The following is a 21,752-nucleotide window of genomic DNA, read 5'->3' on the forward strand; positions in this document are numbered from 1 at the left end:
ATTTGCAACAGTCCGTAGTCTGATCCGTCTCAGCACGGTGTAACAAACTTTTCCAAGAGTCCTTCTTAGCTCTGCCTCTCTGTCACAAACAAAATAGAGCCATAGCCTGTTGTATATAGAAGCAGTACCTTGTTCTGTGTGGAGGCATTTAATTTGACTTCATGCAGGAGACTTCTGGAAAGCGTGACACTGCTGTTCTCATCCGCAAACTGGTTCAGTGTGTCTGATCCACGCGGGCCACACTTGTGTTCCTGCCTTCTGGGTGTCACACTGGGTGAGAGGCAGCGTGTGGGGGCCATCTCAGCTGCCTCCGCCCCCCCACTGGATGGAGACTGCATGCCGGTGGAAGCTGGACTGAGCTCCGTTGGTGCTGTTTGGTCCATGTTTTGAGATTCAGGGTGGACTTCAAGTTGACCATCCAAATATGGACTAGGAGATCTTGAAGTAGCATGGTTGATTTTGGTGAAGCTGTTATCCTTAAAGAAATACAGAGAAATACAATTGTTGATTTTTAAATGATTGTAAAACCCACTGTAAAAACGGATGATTAGTAATGACCTAAGAGTAGGCTGCTTCTATCGTTACCTGAACAACTTTAATGTTGTGTTCTGTCCTTTAGATTGATGTTGGCTTAATTAAATATGATAATGAGATGTCTAACAGTCATTGGGATTGATCGGGTGTTGGTGGCTTAGCTTTAAATTAACCTTACATTTCAAAAGGGTAATGGAATTCTCTTTAAGTGTGCTAATCTCCCCCCCCCCCTTTAAACTGTGATGCACTTCACGATGTGTCACGTACCAATCAGGTTATACTTATTTTCAATATTTCAGGAACACTCCACTGAAAAAGAGTTTTGAATATCAAACACTCGCCATCGAAAGACATGTGATTCAGAGAAGTTTGCTCATTTACTGAGGGTGGCAGCTGGATTCACAACAGTAACAATAGATTCCAAGTGTGACCCAGTTTCACAGTAAGAAAAGTTAAAAAAGCAAAAGCGTGAAAACTTTCACAAAAAAAAAAAATCCTACACTAAAAACCACCTCACCAAACACAGGTAAACCGTATGAACAGGCCGCCACAGTGATGCAAGTTTACATTCAAAGCAGTTATATATTTTAAATGTTAACACCAGCCTTTGCATTTCTCCCTAAAATACAGAAGATTACAATTGTATAATACTTACACCCAGACAGCAAGCACACACTTTTTCAGTTCATAATATAGACATTGTTTCTCATCAATTACACAGTTTGAAGCTTCCCTCAAAATGACACTATCTCTTCATTTCTTCCTCCAGCCGTCTCTTTTTGAGGCATTTTCTTTCATCTCTGAGCTTTGTTTTTTTCGGGGTGAAAGGTTATCATAAGCACCTCGAGGTTCTTATCTCACTCGCTCCTTGTTATTTGTTTTCTCTTTTCTGTCTATGCTTTATCATTGTAACAAGTGCAAGTGAATAAACAATGAATGAGTATGAGTATCATGAAAGTAGTCGCTGCACTGCTGCATCTGTTCAGGTTTTATTATTGCATTTTCCTGAATGTATATATATATATATATATTATTTTTTTTACATTGGTTCTATTGTCTCTTATCCATTTCAAAATAGTTCATAATGCACACTGCAGGTTCATTGCTTTGTTTTGCCGTTAATATTTCTCTTTGAACAAATGTTAGCTCAAAAGAATTGCATGAAACTGATGCAACTACTTGAAAGATGATATTGCTCCAAGAAATGAGCAACCTACCATAAATGAATAGAAATCAAAATCAGGTCAACTTCTGCTAGATGGCTAACCACAGTCACAGTCTGTTATTACTTCGGACAGGATGAATCAAGCCTTTAGTTGTGTCACTACACTGAGCTAGTGAATTGGACCTGAGATTAGGAAGCTTTTACAAATGTCTCTAGAATGTGCATAATACTTCGATCCACTGATTAAAAAAGGTCATTTTGGGGGTGTATAGACTTTGTGGAAGTCACTCACCTTTACCATGAGCCGTTGACAAAGAGTAATGCTAATACAAAGCTAACTACTGTAAAACCAACAGGATTTCATAAACAGAAGGGCTTCCATCAGGGCTCACAGAGGAAACCAGGACGGAGCCATTTAAGCCCCTGCCTGAAGACAGAATTTGGGACAAACCAAGAAGGAAAGTCTTCACCCAACATACCAAATACCACCAGTGGGGATTCATTTAATTGAAACCCAGAAATCCATCCAGTTCTCCATCCTTACTGGTCACTCTCTCCCCCTCCTCTCCACTCCTAGGGTTCACTGACCAAATGAAAAGCTGGTCACTGTGAGAACCAAAATGACCTCTTGTCCCTTTCTTCTCCCTACTACCATTTTCTTCTGAACATCTTTGCACAGTGTTGAAAAGGTAAAGAAAAATCCTGCTGTTAATAATTTACAGAACAAGTGTTGATAGATTTCGGTAATAACTTAGCTGCTTTTCTGATATCTCAGCAGATTTTGCAATTATTCAATTCACATTCATAACCCCGAAGACAAAGGGAGCGAGGGGATTCTGTAGTCCGTTTGAAACGTCTGATCTGGGCGACAGAGCCAAGGGCACACACTGGATTAGTTTATTCACAATAGTGTTGATATTTTAACAGCAATTTCAGCAATACTCATGCCTTATTGACAGCTGTTTAGAAGTGTACTAATCCCTAATTATGATTAGCCCCTTATTTCCTCAATACGTTTAATGGGTATATATTTTAAGTGAAACAATTGGTGCCTTAACACTTACATTTTGCAGAACCCGATAGCAGTGGCTATCCTTGAGTTTTCCTGGAAAAACCAATAAATAAAAGTCTTGGATAAATTGAGATTTTAAAAGTGTGCTGACAGATCATTTGCTTTCCATCCCAGCCCTGCTGATTGCCATTTGGTATGCTTGATCTTTCCTGAGAAACAACCAATCAAGAAAAAGTAATATTGAGGATATTTTTGAAACAAGCACACTGCATTTGCTTAAAAGTATCTGAAAGACCTACACATAGATAAACAGCTCCATAATGGGACTATAGTTCAAAAACAAATCTTTGCTCAATTGGAATAAGTAACAATAACTCTAGTTATTCCACATGTTTCCACCTTCTGGGGCAATGTGCAATTTTCAGCTTCGTGCTTCACCACAAACAGCCTTGCTTTAACAGCCTTCATACAAATATACGACAGAAACACATTACTACATGCTCCAGCCTGTTGGAGAGCAGTCTATATTTGAAGAAGTTGTGGTTATCCAATATATGATCTTTGGGGATATCAAAAAAAAGAAGCCATTGTGTTCTTTTAGATAAACTGTGTTTATTTTGGATATTACAGAAGCGTGGCTCATTTTCGCCTCTGAAGAATAGTCACTTCCAAACTGACCATCTCACAGAAAAGTTGTACGTGAGAAGCATAACACTTCAAATGCCCTTCTTCCTGCTGGTAGTTTCAAAACACTGAGCATTTTACTAGATCCAATTTCTTACTCTTTTTTTTTTAACAGTATTGAAAGTGCATGCTTTATTCTTCACCTTTTAACTATACTTCATGCAGAGTGATGGGAGCTGATTTTAATGTGTTAATTTGAAAAAGTGCTCCATTAATCACCCCCCATAGACACACTTTTAGTGTTATTTCATTGTGAAATGTTGTAATTAAAAAAGTCATCCAATTCCCTTCAACCTCAGCTGTTTAACGTCAGTAGTAACATTATACCAAAAAAAAAACAAGCTATGGTTGGCGGGTGTTTGTTAATTTTGGAAGTGTTTGGGTGGCTCATTTTAGGGCAACATTTCAAATCAGTTTTGGAACAGTGTGCTGTATGACTTCTCTCTTGCAAAAAGCACACTGTATATTTTCCTCTTTTTTCGTTAGTTTTTCTTGGAAGTAGTACAACGAAACACTGTTGGTTATAAGCTAATAACAATCTATTTGTGGCGTGTAATCAATGAACACCGGCAGAAAACCAGCCGTAATGAAAATGTTTCAACAGAGGTACATATAGACATAAAGCCCTTCTTCAAAAACAAAAGTGCAAATTCTAAATGTCAACTCTGGTTAGGGCTGAAAAGAAACTTCAGGGAAAGTGTTCAAATGTCACCGTAACACGAGCAAACAGAACCTGTGTACTGTTGTTCTTACCAGATCAACCTGATGTGAGCTCTATAGATGTTTATCTGCACATGCACACATAGCAATGGAAAAGGGGCATTTTCCCAGGCTTCCTGTTGACTCCATTTCAAATGACCAGGAAATAAACTGATACTTTCTGGATGTTATCACAAGTTAAACAAAGCATATTGAAACCATAGACTGTATATATAAAGATTGAAACATGAGATGTTACATATGCATGCAACAGAGATTTCCAGAATCAGTTTCTGGAAAGGTTTCTTTTGTTTAAGCAGTGGATTTTCTTCTTTAACATTCAAAGGTCACATTACATTTAATGCAACACATTTTTTTAAACTAATCAGCTTCACAACTACATTTGGGTTCTTAAGTCAGAATAATCTGATTTATTATAAAGTTCTAAATAAGTGAAAGCAATTAGCATTTCTTTGAAGGTCTTTGCACTTGGTTCAACACTTTAGATTTCTGTGCTCAGCAATAGAAAAACTACTTATCTTAATTATAAGTCTCAGAACCATTATTAAATATTCTGACAATAAATGACCGCCCTGACTTTGAAGTTAAGGTATTCTGCAGTTAACTGCCACTGATCAATGAATCCAATCAAACTGAATGGAATCAAAATGTGGATATAATGTGAAATATTATAACAACATTGAATATTTGATGATTCATTGAGATTATATTAGATCAGATTACATTGCTAAGAGACAAATCATGTGTTTTTCAAATGTGCACATTAAGTACTGGCAGTGTGCACGGGCCCCTACAAAGATCAGACATACCTCATCACTCTCACTGCCGATGAAGTCATCCTCGGGCTGGGCCTCATACCGCCTTCCACTCTGAACCGGATCATCTCCCATCTCCATCTTCTCCTGCTCACCCTGGCCTTGCCCTCGTTTGGGTGAGTGTGGCTGGGATGAGAAAGTGAACACCTCTTCTTGCAGAGTGAGCTGGGGCTCGGACCCGTCATTACTCTCCCAGCTGCTCCCAACCTGCAGGTCACGACAAAGACCTGGACCGATGGAGCGGCGCAGGGGCTCTGCTGGTGAGGGGGCAGATCCTGAACTCTCCCTGAGGCTACACTCTTCTGAAATAAAAGAACAAAAGTAAAAATCCTCACGTTTAAAACTGAAGCAGGAGACAATTATTTTTTGAAAAGTCAACCTTGAGTGTACAAATCGTTGGATTCATGAATAAGTCTTTTAGAAAAACACATGAAGGTCTTAGCCAGGTGGAGTAAAGAATAATGATAGGAATCTAACTACAGTGAATGATTTGAGGTTTTTCATCGTGTGACTAATATCCTTCTAGTTTCATTTGATTATATGCACATAAAAATACATAATAAAAATATGCAAAGTTGTAATGAATTTGATTGCCTGCCAGAAAAAGGCCATTCATCTCTCCAGCACTGATGTGATGGAGTAGGGTTTTGTTATAGCCCTGCTACGCTGATACCGTAATGATAATATGAACAACATAATCAGTAGTGAGGACAGCAGTTTACTGCAATGTTGTCACTCAAACAATGAAAGCTCTGTACAAACACTCTTTAAAACTGACATATTTTCCAGGTAAATGTTGCTGCCGTTCCGCTTTATCTTTGGCTTTCAATCTTTTGTTACAGAACAAAGAGAAACTGTTACAGTATGTTCCTGAATATCTGGGTACAATCTCTTCAAGCCTTAAATGAAAGATGCATGACACACTGAATCCTTAACCTCCTCCATAGGCCTGAGATCAAAGGGAGTGGCACCACTATCTGAATGAGGGAGCACATCTGAACCTCTCGACAGTATAATCACTTTCTCTAATTGCCCACTGTGTGGCAAACCCTGAGCTCAGGAGATGCCCCTCTGACTTTTATTTAATGTGCCACATTACCATTAATGAACTAACTGCTTTCAGTCTGTGGGCAGGGCTGCAGCCAAGGAGCTTATTGCTGTGGAGAAACATCCATAGATGAGCTTTCAGAGCACGTGCACACGTTTTCTGAGGACAATGCCGGTGTAGGTGGGTGTGTGGCGTGTGTGTGTGCGCGCCTGTGTGTAAGTGTGTGTGGAGGGGGGTTTCTTGGGCTAAGATAGAAGTAGGTACGCCTACACAAATCCTAAAATGGCCTTGACGTGGGCTATGCAAAATTAAAAAGGGGGAACAAAAGCGATGGTGTATGCAGCACTGAATGTGGCTCATTAAAATTCATGCAATATTTTTGAAGTGATTTCAATTAAAACTGGAAAAAAAGTATAAAAAAGCTCCTTGGTCAAATCAGAACAGGCAAAGTAGAAACCATTATCACTCAGTATGCATATTATTCTCCTTTGTCCCATCACTCACTATCTTTTTACTCTTCAAACCATCACTCAGTATGAAAGTGCACACATCTCCCTGCTGTTCCATCTGCTGCTACGCTCCCTGTCTATTCACAGCAGACGATAGCCTCCCCTGCTGTTAGGGGCTTTGTAGTTTCTGTTAGGGTCAGGGGTTGTTGCTCGCTATTTTGCCTACTGGCTGTGGAATTGCCTTTCTCCCTGGTTTTACTTCTCTTTCTGTTGCCACCAGGAACAGCATCTGGAGAGGCTGTTAATCAGAATTAAATAACCTACGGTGTTGAACCTGTAAACACGTTAAAACTGTGTATTCCAACATGAAGTGATCTCACCTCTTCCTGCACTGTACACCCGGAGCTTCTTAGATCCCTGCTTGTCAAACACTCTGTCTTTCGGGGGATGGGGCTGTAAACTGCCAAGTGTTCCTACAGAGTCCTTTCAACATTAGAACAGCTTTATAACACAAAACAGTCAAACAATGTTATTATAGCTTGCCAGAAGCATATCTGTGAAATGATTATGCACTGTGAAAGTCCTTATTAATGAAGGCATTTCAGTAACTGAGCTTCTTACATTCATTCAGTGCAGGGAGAATACATCCTGCTACATTATGTTCAGCTGATTAAGGAATTGTAATCATCGGTTTTTGCATTCAGTCATGCTCAAAGGATGGTGCATTACCAACGGAAAAAGCTGTTATTAGGTGCTTGGGAGAATACACTGTGCCAGAGCTGGGATCTTGTTTTGTTGGTTGATATGTAATGCTTTAACTGATGCACAAGAATAATCGGATGCATTCTTAAGGCCAAGAAGATATGATTAGAGGAATGCAGTGTGCGCTTTTACAGCAGGAAGCGCACTTTAAGTCATGCAGCTATACACCGGATCTGCATCGGTGCACATCACATTCACAAGCCTTACAATAAAACCAACGGAGTGATTTCCATCTATGATGTTTCTCAGTCACCCAGGGTACAAGATATTAGGAGGTACCAAGTCAAAGCTTACGTCATGTCCCTTGATCGGTTTATAACATTTTCACTGCAAGACAAACAAGTAGAGCTTGGTTGATATGCTTTGTTTGCATACGAGAAAAAGGGATATTTAAGTCTGGTTCTTTCAAATTATAATGTTTGACGTTTTTGCGTTATGAATGAATGAGGGTAGGGTCGCAATGATATTGGTATCTTCTCTATAAGCCAATGCTGAGCAGTGAAAAAGTAAGCCTTGCTTTTCCAAAAACACTTTCTAGCTACAGGAATAAACTTGAATTCTCTGGAATTTTCTAAAAACATGTCAGCTATGTTTCTGTGCTGGGTTCAGCCTCCCATTTGAGTTCAATTTCAAATGTTCTGCTCCTTATTACCGCCTATCAGTCACTTAAAAACAGGTCGCTCTCTTTGGCAAATGTTGTCATGTGCGTTATTTATGCATCACAGCCAGCTCCCTTTCTGACTCTGTCGGTCTCGCTGATTGCTTACCTATTAATGACTGAGCTTTTGAACAAAGGCCAAATAATCTGCCTTTTGCGATAACTGCTCTACCTCTGCATTCTGCTTCTTGGTCCACATTACAACTAAGACTGTAAATATATCTATTTATTTCTTCTTTCCAATGATCTGTTTACATGTTTGCTGCTTCCTATTGGGTCTAGAGACCTACAACTACATACAAAAAAATGGCCAGTGTGGGATTTAACATCCAATCAGCGATGGAGAATCATCTGTCGATCATGGGCTTTGTAAGGAAACACTCACTGGCTTCAAAAAGAAAAACCGCTCTGGTTGGTAATGTGTGCACACATTAGGAAAAATAATAGCCAAAGCTGACATTGAACAATCTCCATTTTTTTTAAACCTAGAAGCTGATCTCAGGAAAAGGAATACAATACACTTAAAGACTAACAAACCTCCTTTCACTTAATATTTTAATTACTTTACAGCATTTTCTTGTTATCGGTGTTTATTGTTCTGTATTTAACACTGGCCACCCCCCTAAACTCTAAACCATGTTGTGATTCAGTGAGTGAGCGTAATGGCTGCTTTATTCTACAGTAAGTGTGATATACAGATGTGCTTGTTTAACACTGCATATTTATATATAAATATAATTAATACATATATTTATATACGAGGTATATACTTATATAGGTGTTAAGCATTATAGTTCATCTGATTATTTTTAACCAACTTAATGTTTTGTGTGTATATATATATACACACACAAAACATTAAGTTGGTTACAAATAATCAGATGAACTATAATGCTGTATATTTTTTATATTAATAATAAAGTTTAGTCTTTTATCCACAGAAAAACAGGTAGAAGAAAATGAAATGTCAGCTTCTTCCTACACAGATTTTCATTGTGTTGAATTTAAAGCCATCCTCATGTAAGTAAGTCTGTATACAACGCCTTAAATAAATAAAGATACAAATATATCTGGTGATATAATAGCTGACGAGGGCATGTATAGTTGTAGTGTAGGAAGCATGCAGCTGAGATAAAACAACACATCGAACTCTTATTCGATTCTACCCTGGAGAAGAATTTGGGAAGGTTCTCCGTGTGATAAATGATCCCTCAGTTTGGCACTGCTCTCACTTTCTGCAGCAACTTTTTGGTTCATTTTACTAGACGGGGATGCCTGCAGGGAACAACAAGAGAAGGAAAACAAGTTCAAAACAACATGATCTATTTTGTATTTATAGTCATGTATGACATATAGTAATGTTTGATATTATGGGATTCATGAGCTTACCACATTCGATACAAAGAGAAGACTTTTATCCATTTCTTCTGAGGCTGCTCTGCTTTTTCTTCCAGTTTGAGGGGGTGGCCCTGAAACCCTGGAGCCTGAGGCTGTGTGTAAAACACCCTGAGGCCTGGGTCTTCTATAACCGGTAGATCTGGCAGTGGTAGACTGATCAGGAACTGAAACGAAATTTCAATCATAGACCTTTGTTGTTTAATTAAGATTTCCATTTTTCTTGCATATTTTCTCATACATAATCTAACCTTTGCTTTACCTCAGCCACAACGCAGACTCTATGCATTGCATTAATGCACACAATGTTGACAATATCTGTTTTTTTTAACTGCACATATTTTATATCATCCTATTTCAATGTAAATACTGCTTTATTTGATTTTACTATATTTTGTATTATTATTATTTTTTAATGTTATTATAGTGTTCTTAAAATAGTTCGCCATCGGTGTTTTTGTGTCATTAGGACCACGTCTGCTGGTGCTAACAGAAAAACACACTGTCTGATCGTCATAAGAGCAAAAATCAGACACAAAACACATAGGATTGCCAAGCTGATACAGACAGAGCCAAGCTGATGCACTCGTCACGCTCATTTGATACAGCAGATTTGACTCGAAAGTGATCATGGTTTCAGAGTTTTGTTGTGCATTTTCAATCTGCAGAATCCCAGAAATCAAAAAACATATGATGAATTGATGATCATTATTTATTTTGAGCGTGGAATTCATGGATTCATTGACCTGGAAACAGAATGTCTTAGATATCTATAAGATAATCACGTTTTGTTTGCTGCTGCGCGTTAAATATGGCCGCCGCTTACTTTTAACAGTTTCTGACAGATTGGGTAGTGAAGCAACAATATTCACCAAGCAACTTTGTCACACTTAAATTGGATGCCTAGTTTAATACCAATCGTTTTAATTATGATTAGAAATGTCATGCTAATAATGCTGATGCTAATTAGGAAAAGCTATTTGTTGTGTGTGGTTACTGCTCTCTTCCATGGGCATTGCCAGTTGACTCAACATGACTTAGACAGCTGTCAGAACAAATAAATAAGCGCTGATAAGAAAGGCCACAGAGGCGGCAGAGCTGGATTACTGGTGCATGTCTTTTTATATGAGGAGATAATTGCAGCTCTCCGAGTACAGGTGAGGTGCACACGAACATAAAAATGAGGACTAAAGGCATTTAATGGAAGGAAAATAAAAAGATTAAAATCCCAGTCTGAAATCGTAGGAAGCCGTTTATTTATGTGCATCAATTTCTACACCATCTCTATGTATATGAACTGTTTCATTGATAACGGCAGTTCTCATTCATAACACTCCGTTCGATGTCTCACTATGGGATGCGCCTCATCGCGGAGCAAACAGAAGCATCAATCTCATTACGCCAATCCTGATTGGCTGGAGATCTTGACGTCAGCGTCAGGGAAATCACCCCCTATAAGTAGCTTGCGCCACAACGCATGCGCCATTCAAACACCTCTTCTCGCTTCAGAGCACATCTCTATGGTAGCCGGACAAGCTTCACGGTCCACAGACTGAACCCAAATATCCATTTCGGTCGACGGGCGCTTGCCGGCTACTCCTTCTGCTTCGCAGGAAGACGGTAATTACTAACGCTAGTTATTGTTGAAATCGACCTCGCCGCTCTCTTTCCCCGGAAAGTAAGCTAGGTCTGATTTTTTCAAGCTAGCGTTAGCTTGCTCCCTCCCTACCGACACCACGGTAGCGAGGAAGTCTTTTCTTTTCTCTTCCACACGGAGGAGGAAAGGATTAAAAGGAGCATACTGCCACACCAGTCAGTATTCTCTGGGAATAAAAGACCCACACCGTCCTTTTCTCCGGATTAAGGACAGGGTGGTTACCTCTTTTTCTCCCAACCTACCTGTTGAGAGCGGGTCCTCTCCACGCCACGAGGCGAACAAGATGGACGCCCCTCTCCCTCACACCAGAGGAGTCAGGGACTCGGTGGCTCGACTCTGCGGCTGCGGGTTGAAGATCTCGGGCACAGACACACACCAGGTCTGCTCGTCCTGCCTCGGGCTGGAACACGCCCGAGGCGCTATCGACAACCCCGGCTCGTGCGGACATTGTGTCCGCTTCACCGTAAAGAGCCTCCGCCGACGGCTAGCACGCCAAGCTAGCCTGTCGGAGCAGGAACCCCCCATGTCCTCTGACCTGCCGGCCGGCAGTCAAGACGCGGGGGCATCTGCCACAGAGAGTGAACCCCTCTCCATGTCGGTCTGGGGCTCAGTATCTGCGATGGCCGCAGAACCGGATTCCCGCGCCCTGGCAGGCCGGGACCCGGTGGCGGCAAGACACGCGGGAACGGGACCCCACGCTTTACCGAGCTGGGGCTCCCAGTTAGACCTCACCATGGTCTCACCCGCGGAGGATGTCCTCGAGCTGGATTACGACGAGGACGAAGAGGACGCCTCGGTGTTCCTCCTGTCCGAGTCGGATGAACATGAAGAGGACATCTTCATGTCATCGGCTCAGGCTGCAAAGCCTGGAACGAGGGCTGCTCTCCCAGACGATAGCATACCAGCTTCGCCCTGTCTGAGTATGGACCTGCAGGCCGTGTGCAAACGCGCTGCGGCCAGACTCGACATCCCGTGGCCTGAAATGGCCAAGGAGACCTCCAGGTCCCGCTACGAAGGGAAACATTTTCCCCAAGCAGCGCGGACAAAGAGACAACTCCTTCCGGTCTTCCCGGAGATGTTGGATGAGGTGTCGGTCTCGTGGAGAGACCGGCCCTTCAGCAACAAGGTCCCAATCCAGGGTGCCTCCTCCCTAGACTGTGACGGAATGGAGAAGCTCGGCCTGCTCCGCATACCGCCCATGGAACCGCTGGTAGCAGCCCACCTCCTACCGAGGATGGGCCCGTCACCAAGCAGGAACCCCACGCTGCCGGCAAAGTCGGACCGATTTCAGTCGACAATGACTGAACGGTCCTACAAAGCCGCAGCGTTGTCCGCCAGGGCCCTGAATGTGGCCTCGCTGCTAACCGCTTACCAAGCGGAGCTCTGCGAGGACCTGTCGGGTAACCCGGGTGCAGCCACTCTGGACGAGATGGCGGCGGTCACAGACATCTGTCTCCGTGTCCAACGCTGCGCCGTCCAGGCCACGGGTAAGGCAATGGGGATCATGGTGGTGCAGGAAAGAGCGAGATGGCTCAACCTCACCAACCTCCCAGACCGGGAAAAGGAGGATGTGCTGGATATGCCCATCGTTCCCGAGGGAATTTTCGGCTCCGCTCTTGCTTCCATGCAAAGGAGGTGTGAGTCGAAAAAGAGGGAGGACGAGGCACTCCACCTCTGCCTCCCTCGAAGGGTCCAGCCGCTGCCTTCGCAGCAGCAGTCCTTCGCCCAAGCTGCCTTGAACCCTGCTCGGTTTTAAAACACCGAAAACGCAGAGGTCGCAGCCCGCCCCGAGTCCCCAGCCCAGGCTGGAGACGAGGGCGAGCTGGCCCAGAAAATCTCCGGTTCCGGCTGCAGCTCAGGCGCAGCCAACCCAGAATTTCGGCCAGCAGGCGAGGAAGAAGAAGCGAGCGGCGTGACAGCCCCTCCTTCTCCCCTCCGTGACAGAGCTGGAAGTCCACGGTTCCCCAGCTCTAAATGTGTTCCCGCCGCCTCGAGAGATGCCTCAACACCATCCTCAAGTCCGCAAAAACACATGTCACAAATCTGTTTGTTCCTCTGTCATTAAACATTTGCCGCTGACGCATCCAGGCTTCAGGCCGAGGGCGCAGCTCAAAAAAATGATAAGAAAAACAATAAAACCAATAAACAGCCCGCCAACTGTTCCCCTTCTGAGAGCAGCTTCGGCATCTCTCAAAAGGCGGATTACAGGCGGGTCTGTGAAGGCACCACCGTCACGCGCATGCGCAGTGCCGGCTGGGGTTTTAAAAGCACCACCGCCACGCGCATGCGCAGTGCCGGCTGGGGTTGTGAAGGCACCACCGTCATGCGCATGCGCAGTGTCGGTGGGGATTGTCGAAAGGGGGCACCACTGTGTTCAGACACTAGAGGGCCCCATAACACAACAAATAGAGACTCAGAGGGGAAGAGATGTGACATCTCCACTGGCTCTAAAGGAGCATGCAGTGGAAGATGCTCACATCATCTGCTTGGGTTTTCAAGACAGTAACACGGGGCTACAGACTCCAATTCGCTGTCACCCCCCCTCGCTTCTCGGGCATTCTGCATTCGCAGGCCCGAGGAGAGTCAGCCCATATTCTGGAGAAAGAGATTCTCTCTCTCCTAGAAAAGAGGGCTATATCTATTGTACCCGCCGAGCAGAGTCAGGGCGGCTTCTATTCCAAGTACTTCCTCGTTCCCAAACGGGGAGGGAACGGAATTCGGCCAATACTTGATTTGAGGGCTCTGAACAAATATCTAAGAAGATATAAGTTCAGAATGCTCACTCACACATCTCTGCTGCGGCTCGTGCGACAAGACGACTGGTTCACATCAGTCGACCTGAAAGATGCGTATTTTCACATCCCAGTATATTACCCACACAGGAAATATCTGAGATTCGCATTTCAGGGGATCTGTTATGAATACAGAGTACTCCCCTTCGGTCTGTCTCTCAGTCCAAGGGTGTTTGTACGATGTACGGAAGCCGCGATAGCCCCGTTAAGACAACAGGGTATTCGCCTGGCGACCTACCTGGACGACTGGCTGCTTCTCGCACAGTCGGAGCAGGAGGCTGTTACGCAGACAAATGTCCTCGTAAAGCACCTGCTCAACCTGGGTTTCATAATAAACACAGAGAAGAGCATGTTGTGCCCCGCGCAGACTATACTCTTCCTGGGTTTACACCTGAACTCGGTGCCCTTTTCAGCTCGCTTGTCAGCGGATAGAGTGAAAGCTTTCAGAGCTTGTCTCGCTCTTTTCCAGCTGCGCAAACATGTTATCTTCAGATCATGCCTGCGATTGCTGGGGCTCATGGCGTCAGCCATCCTGGTCGTACGACTGGGACGCTTACACATGAGGGAGTTTCAGCGCTGGGTGGCCGCCCTAAAACTAAACCCTGCGCGCCATGGCGTGCGGAGAGTGATGGTTACTGTGAAATGCGTAATGGCACTGCGCCACTGGCTGCACCCGACTTTTCTAGTACGAGGTGTGCCTATGGGTGCTGTCCTTTCACGGAAAGTGGTCACCACGGACGCATGTCTGACAGGTTGGGGAGGTATTTATGAAGGTCGCCCGGTGAGGGGTCTCTGGAGCAGAGACCCCCAGCGGGCGCACATAAATTACCTGGAGCTTTTAGCGGTATTTCTCACCCTAAAACGCTTTCTGCCTTTCCTCAGGGGACATCACGTCCTCGTGAGGACAGACAATACGACCACAATATCGTATATTAACCGCCAAGGGGGTTTGCGTTCTCTCCAGTTACACACACTGGCGCACAAACTTATCCTATGGAGCGGTAGGCGTCTCCTCTCTCTGAGAGCGACGCACGTACCGGGAGTGAGGAACCTCGGGGCAGATCTACTGTCCAGAGGTATACCACTTTATGCAGACTGGACTCTACATCCAAGGATTGTGAGCCAGCTGTGGGTGCGTTACGGCAGAGCCGCGGTGGATCTGTTCGCATCGAAAGACAACGCTCAGTGTCAGCTGTTCTTTTCGATGCGCGATCTAAATGCACCGTTAGGCGTGGATGCACTCGCGCACAATTGGCCCCCGGGCCTTCTGTACGCGTTACCACCCCTGGCTCTGATACCCCCAACTCTGGCCAGAGTGAGAGAGCAACGCCACACACTTATCCTGATAGCTCCGCACTGGCCAGCTATGTACTGGCTAGCGGAGATATATCAGCTGCTGTGCGGGCAGCCATGGCAGCTCCCACTACGCAGGGACATACTGTCCCCAAGCGGGGGGGGCGATCTTTCACCCACACCCAGAGCGCTTGGCTCTATGGGCCTGGCCCGTGAGTGGTACAATCTAAATACAGTGTGACATGAAGCTGACCCTGGCAGCTGCCAAGCGAGCCAGTGGCACTCATGCACTATCTGTACAGTTTTCATGCACTCAGTTTGCCCCAGGGCAAACAGAGTGTGGTTGAAGCCTGACCCTGCCTTTATCTTAAGGCGGTCGGTTCGGGTACCACATTTGACATTAAGGCATCCCCCCCGCCACTGTATTCCTCCGGGGAACAGCGGCCGGATTTGCCGTGTCCAGCCCGTGCTTCACGCACGTACAGGGACAGATCAAGGGTGCTTTGTCATAATGACCAACCCCTTGTGTCCTGGGCTAACCCTTATAAGGGCAAGCCTGTTACTAAGCAACGGCTCTCCCACTGGTCTGTGGAAGCAATTGCTTTGGGGCTCATACGAGTCAGAGTTCGCAGGCACCCTCGGGTCCGCGAGCTCTTTCGACTCAGAGTCTGGCTGCATTCTGGACTCTGTCCAGGATGTCTCCCATCAAAGACATTGGTGCAGCGGCGAGCTGGTCCTCGCCGCTCACTTTTGTCTGCCTCCTAACAGGCTGGACGTTCTGCTCCCAGTGTGACTCAAGCAGTGCTGGGCACCTGGTTGAGTCAGAGCTCTACCTGTTAAGTTCTGGTTGGTTTGGTGATTTTCGAGATAAGCTCGTCTGGCAATACGGGAGCTACAATTTCCCATAGTGAGACATCGAACGGAGTGTTATGAATGAGAACTATAGGTTACTTGCGTAACCCCAGTTCTCAGAGTAACATGAAGTGAGATGTCTCACCAGACGGCCCTCCTTGCTATGGTGAAGCGAGAAGAGGTGCTTATTTTGAATGGCGCATGCGTTGTGGCGCAAGCTACTTATAGGGGGTGATTTCCCTGACGCTGACGTCAAGATCTCCAGCCAATCAGGATTGGCGTAATGAGATTGATGCTTCTGTTTGCTCCGCGATGAGGCGCATCCCATAGTGAGACATCTCACTTCATGTTACTCTGAGAACTGGGGTTACACAAGCAACCTATAGATATCTTGTGTTGTAAATATATAATAGCAAACCTTCAGTATACAGTACTTGTTATACATTTAAACATGTTATGATGCATTAAAGATTACATTTGTTTAAATGGAGCAGTGTGTATGAATAAAGGGGATCTATTGGCGAAAGTATAATATTCATCACTATTTTATTTTTAAAGATATTTTTTCTTGCGTTCGCCTTTATTGGAGATGCAGAGTTGAAAGGGGGAGACAGAGGGAATAACTTTGCCTGAAACCTTCTGAAGGCTCTGGAGTCCGCGTACTGGGCAGAAGACAGCCAGCTCACAACTGAGCTACCCAGGGTCCCGTGTGACACACTCATTTGTATTCGTTTATAACCACCTGAAGCTAAGAATTGTTATTTTTTTCATCAGCCTAAAATGAGCCCTTCACATGTACATTAGCAGCGGGTCAATGTCTCCATGTTTCTACAGTAGCTCAGAGCGGTGAAACTCTGGATAATTGAGCTGTATTCAGTCACTTAATCGTATGCACTAGCCCTTTGAATGAAAAGTAAAAAAAGGATAAGGGAGCTTCATTTCCAAGCTTATATTTGATGCTGTTGTTATAGCTGAAATATTATTGCTGTCTGAAAAATCTATTAAAAAATACAATCTTTTCTTTCAAATGTAGTGAAATATAAAATGGAAAATCTGAAGAATAAAGGTACCACAAAAATGTTAATATAGTGCTTAAGTAAATGTACTTAAGATATTATCCACCAATGTTTAGCATTTTACAATCATGTGATTTTCTCTTACCCACCACAGTCAGAGCTCAACAGTCCAGCCCTCATGTCTGCCTTCCGTAAATTCTTCATGTTCAACACTTGGGTAACGTAGTTTACATCAGACGGGAATTGGCAGCTGCGAGGGACCGAGTCCATGAGACCGGCTCCACTGAGAAACATATCTTGATAAAAAAAAGAGAACATGCTCAGATTAAGTCAAATCAGACAATAAACCCAAACACTTATTATTGACATAACATACATGTAGCACTTTTGTCAACAGAAAAATACAAATGACAAGCTGTCTTATCTGGCAAGTAACGTATGTGTGCAGTAAGCAGCCAGTGCTGAGTGCAGCTGTTTGCTCTGCTGAGCCATTTTAGAGTTGAACAAAAACCACCGCTCTCAGCCAACTACCATAGAAACAGCCAACTTGTTCTCTCTCTCTCCCAACACACATACACACAGTTCCAAATAAAGACAGACTAAACCTATTTAAAGGGAAGAGCATTGATTAGAAGTTTCAGTGCAAAGCCATTATCTCTTAAATAACAAGTCAGGGAGGGCACTTTACGGATTAAACATTTGTTTAATCAGCCTACCTGTTTTGTTTAAAGCATTACCATCGCCTGAGAGTTCGGAAGGCACTGTTTTCATGGTGAAGATTCTGCGGACTTTACAGGTTGCAAACAAAGTGATGCCATCCAATGTCAAAAACCCCTTGAACAGTTCACTGGTGAATGATATAAGGTCGATGCACAAAGTAGACCACTGAGACAAAAGAAACAATACGATACTATAGTTATAAGCTCACGAGATATAAAACAAACAAACACATATCTGAAAGAACTCTGAGAATAGAACATGTCAAGGATGTAAAAGATACTCACGACACTGCGTTTCAATCCTACGAGAGGTATCTTTGCATGCAAATGTGTGGCAGACAACTCTTTATGTACTGTTGATAAATAAAGTCTTCTTTTCAGGTGCTCTAAATCGGTTATCCTGTAAATAACAGACAAGAAAATATAAATAATCATCAGCATAAATGGTGTCATAAGGAAGTACTGAGTAGAAAATACCACAAGCTTTTATTGGTCTATATAAGGTTAGCTCTTAAAAAGGAGCTTTTACTTTAATGTAGCCTCGTGAAATCAGCTGTCATGGCACTCTCTAATGGAACAGCAACGCCAGCAATATTACCTCATATTCTTAAAATGATTTAGTGTGCGTGTAAAATAGTAGGTTAGCAACTTTGTAGTGTAGAAATGATTTAAAGTTCTGACAGTATGTCCTCCTTGTTTTATAGAGGGCCTGCATGCCATATCACTTTCTAAACAGCAGCATCGATACTGTAAACCAGAGCCTGAGACCGTAATGAATTATATTTTACTATGAAGAGAATACACATCAGGAGTTTTGAGCACAGGGAGATACTTTATATCTGTAGACATTTGTAGAGTGCACAAACAGTGTTTTATTGATCATGAGAACACTGGTAAATCGCAGTGGCATTCTTATTTCTATCAACAAACATCCATGCAGATCATATTATGTTTTACAATAACATCTTAATCATAAATGATTATTTAAGCAAATTAGAGTACATAATAGGCATTGCTGATAAAGTCATTATCCCAGGAGGCTCAAGGGCTTTCAACAAACTGTTTATATTTATTTATTTAGGTAGTCTGAGGGGAATGCACTCCAGTTACATTCATATTTTTTAGATTTCACATTATATTATAATATTTTGTTCCTTGTGTAACAAAGTTTGTATTCACTCCATTAGAGATTGATGTCTCTACCATATTGAGCCACAGTTGCAGTTAAGAAATTCATTTATCAACCACAGAATAAAAGATTTACTGAGATGTTCATGCAATAAAAGATTAAGTATTTTGAACAGAAAACGTTTTAGCTTGCTGTACTTACAAAAGCTCAATGGAAAAATCCTTGCACTGTTCAATATGCACTTGAAGGACCAAGAATCTTTGAAGAAGTCCAACTAACAAAAGTATAGGCAAATAAATAAATTACTATTAAGATGTGGGAAGCCAAAATGTCATGTACTATTAGGTGCAAGTGTGTTTACTTACGAGACATTTTCCCATTCTCTGGCATTTGCATCTTGACTGTCTGGCTGCTGCCCTCCAGACAGTAAACAAAGCCTCTGACTTCTTTATTGTACTCCTAAAAGGAGAACATAATACATCAGAGAGCTTGCTAAGTACAAGGCCTCGCTCAGTGAAGTGACCATTGTTGTGTACTAACAAAGGGCTACAGCCATCATTGTGAGCAGACTTTTTTTATGTAAGCATGAGTTTTGAAATTTAAAAAAAGGCTACGGGTCAAGAACAGAATTTTAATATAAAATGTAAGCCAGAGGGGGGGGGGCGGTTCTTGTCTAGTCTAAATTATGTTCCCCTTAATTTCCCCAAAAGTAGAAATGGGTCCGGGTTCTTATGGGTTACGGTTGTAAAGGATATAACCCATGGAAACTTGTACAATGTAAAAAAGTGTAGGTTTACAGCCTAAATGTATTGTTTCAATGCAGCAAGTTATCGAGGGGGGTTAGTTAAACCTTGTGGTAACTATTCAGACTGTGTGAACTTTAGGCATTAGGCAGGTACTCAGATCTTGTACTTGAGTAAAAGTAGAAGTACCAGAGTGTAGGAATACTCTGTTACAAGTAAAAGTCCTGCATTCATAATGTTACTCAAGTAGAAGTACACAAGTATTAGCATCACAACATACTTATTAAGTACTTATTAAGCACATTGGTCCATTACAAAACAATAGTATATGTTTTGATTGTGATTCTTGGTGCATTCATGTGTTATCAAGGCTGGTAAAGGTGCTGCTAGTTTTAAGGACTTTGTATACTGCAGCTTGAATGTTAATCCAGGTGTAACTAAAGTCTTATTTAAGTGTTGATTATATTTCACATCATTAGTCCAAATCTGCAAAGAAACTTAAGGTATTAAATAAATGTAGTGGGGTATAAATACACGATTTATCTCTGAATTGAAGTGGAATAGAAGTACAAAGTAGCATAAACAGAAATATTCAAGTAAAGTACAAGTATATCATAATTGTAATCAAGTTCAGTACTTGAGTAAATGTACTTAGTTACCAGGGCCTGTGAGCTAGTTTGACGTAGAGCACATGTGGGCTAGTAAAATCACCATGTGAATGTGGTAGGGTAAACTAGCAACTCTGAAAACTCACCTTGTGTATGAAGGACGGACCTCCACAAAGTTTCCATTTTACTACAGGATCTTTTCCTTGTCCACTGAATATCTCAACCACAGGTCCACCCTGCGAGGATACACGATGGGTTGTGAGTAAAAGCCTCCAGCTAATGTCATGCTACACATTAAGCTAATTAGCCTAAAGATACAGGTGTTTACTGTTTACAAAGAGCGTTGCGTTCAAAGATGGCCAAAAACAGTTGGGTTAAAATAAACGTACCTGATAATTATTCCTGAACATTTTACGTGACGACACACCAATGGTTAAACGTTTAGAATATACAATTTATAGATAGCTTACTACATATCTGTTACAGTTCACGGAAAAGTAACGTTTGGCATACGGCGTACGTATTTGGCGTACGAGCAGCAAGTCAAAAAAGTAAGACGCATTTGTAGGACAGCCAAACACAGAGGATATATCTCCATGGTTACCTGACGCTACTGTAGCTACGACGTCACTTAACAACCGTAGTCAGGTACGGGTTTACGACGTAATTTTGATCTGAGCTGTAGAAATAAGATTGGTCTCAGACTCTCAGGTCTCTCAACCAGTCTATGGTCTCACCTGCAGCAGCAGAGGTGAGACGAGTGCGAACGAAGGGACCGTCTATAAAGTGCAAGGTCCCGAAAAAAGATTGGCATACAAAAAACAACAACATTAAATTCCCTGTCAGATACAGTGAAGTAAGTACAATCTCACGTCAGACATTATTGGCATTATAGGTTATACTGCAACAGTTGTTTTGAAGAAACATAGATCTACGTTTGGATAATTTCAGTGAGAATTTATTGTGGGAAAATATTCAAAAACGTCACTACATGTGCTACTAAAATCATCACCTATAGGCCAGATACGGTATACAACTTGTTTGATGGGATTTCTAAACTGTTGATGTTCTCACATTTTATTGGTAGAAGTCTTTATTGACAAACAGAATTTTTAAGCTCACAACTTTCTTTTTCAAATGTAATTAAATTATAATGTATGTCTTTATTTAAAGATATTCAGCTACGTTTCATTCTTCTTTTTCTTTATTTTTTTTACAAATTTAGAATATTCATTTGTCTCTCATTGCATGGTTTCTTGTGATTTTCATTAATTTGTTGTTGTTGTATGTACTCTGTTGTCAGCTCTATTTATGGGTGCTGTACTTGAATGTGCAGTACTGATTGAATGTACTTATTTTAAATTAAGTTTTGGGTAAAAAAAAGAGGTGCCTACTGCCTAACGATACATATACTTCACCAACATTACTTGTTGCCATAGTGACGTTACTGTAACTTGCATGTGCAATTTCGTATACTTCACTTTGCCAAGATTTGTAGATCCAAGGTGTTGTATAAAACGATAAGCGACATTGCGAAATAAATATTCAAATGTATAAATACTGACAAAAACAATGAAAAAAACATGAGATTTACACTCGGCTTGACTTTATCTGTCAATCAAGACCGAAAGGACAAAGTGATATGTCACTCGCTGAATGCGAGGACAGGGCCGTCTACTCTTGTGTACAATGACTTTCATT

The 21,752-nt window shown here is 42.5% G+C and overlaps 1 protein-coding gene across 10 annotated transcripts in view; it reads right to left on the reverse strand.

Moving 5' to 3' along the window:
- The window catches only part of cfap20dc (CFAP20 domain containing), a 43,214-nt gene extending 22,604 nt beyond the window's left edge, over positions 1-20,610 (reverse strand). For 2 of the 10 annotated variants that reach the window (XM_034219104.1, XM_034219096.1), the window contains exons 1-12: positions 20,441-20,609; positions 20,198-20,287; positions 19,066-19,159; positions 18,902-18,974; positions 17,857-17,971; positions 17,590-17,737; positions 17,002-17,148; positions 9,237-9,409; positions 9,014-9,122; positions 6,808-6,900; positions 4,925-5,232; positions 129-476 (exon numbers count right to left, since the gene is read on the reverse strand). In XM_034219104.1, coding sequence (XP_034074995.1) covers positions 129-476; positions 4,925-5,232; positions 6,808-6,900; positions 9,014-9,122; positions 9,237-9,409; positions 17,002-17,148; positions 17,590-17,737; positions 17,857-17,971; positions 18,902-18,974; positions 19,066-19,159; positions 20,198-20,287; positions 20,441-20,461 — 1,719 coding nt within the window. In that variant the 5' untranslated portion in view covers positions 20,462-20,609. Of the gene's footprint in view, positions 1-128; positions 477-4,924; positions 5,233-6,807; positions 6,901-8,715; positions 9,123-9,236; positions 9,410-16,997; positions 17,149-17,568; positions 17,738-17,856; positions 17,972-18,901; positions 18,975-19,065; positions 19,160-20,197; positions 20,288-20,440 lie in introns of those variants that run through there. The other 8 variants (XM_034219094.1, XM_034219093.1, XM_034219099.1 and 5 more) reach the window with 7 other exon arrangements.
- Positions 20,611-21,752: the final 1,142 nt, after the last annotated feature.

Source organism: Gymnodraco acuticeps, unplaced genomic scaffold (assembly GCF_902827175.1).
Source record: "Gymnodraco acuticeps unplaced genomic scaffold, fGymAcu1.1, whole genome shotgun sequence".
In the NCBI taxonomy this organism is placed as follows: Eukaryota; Metazoa; Chordata; class Actinopteri; order Perciformes; family Bathydraconidae; genus Gymnodraco; species Gymnodraco acuticeps.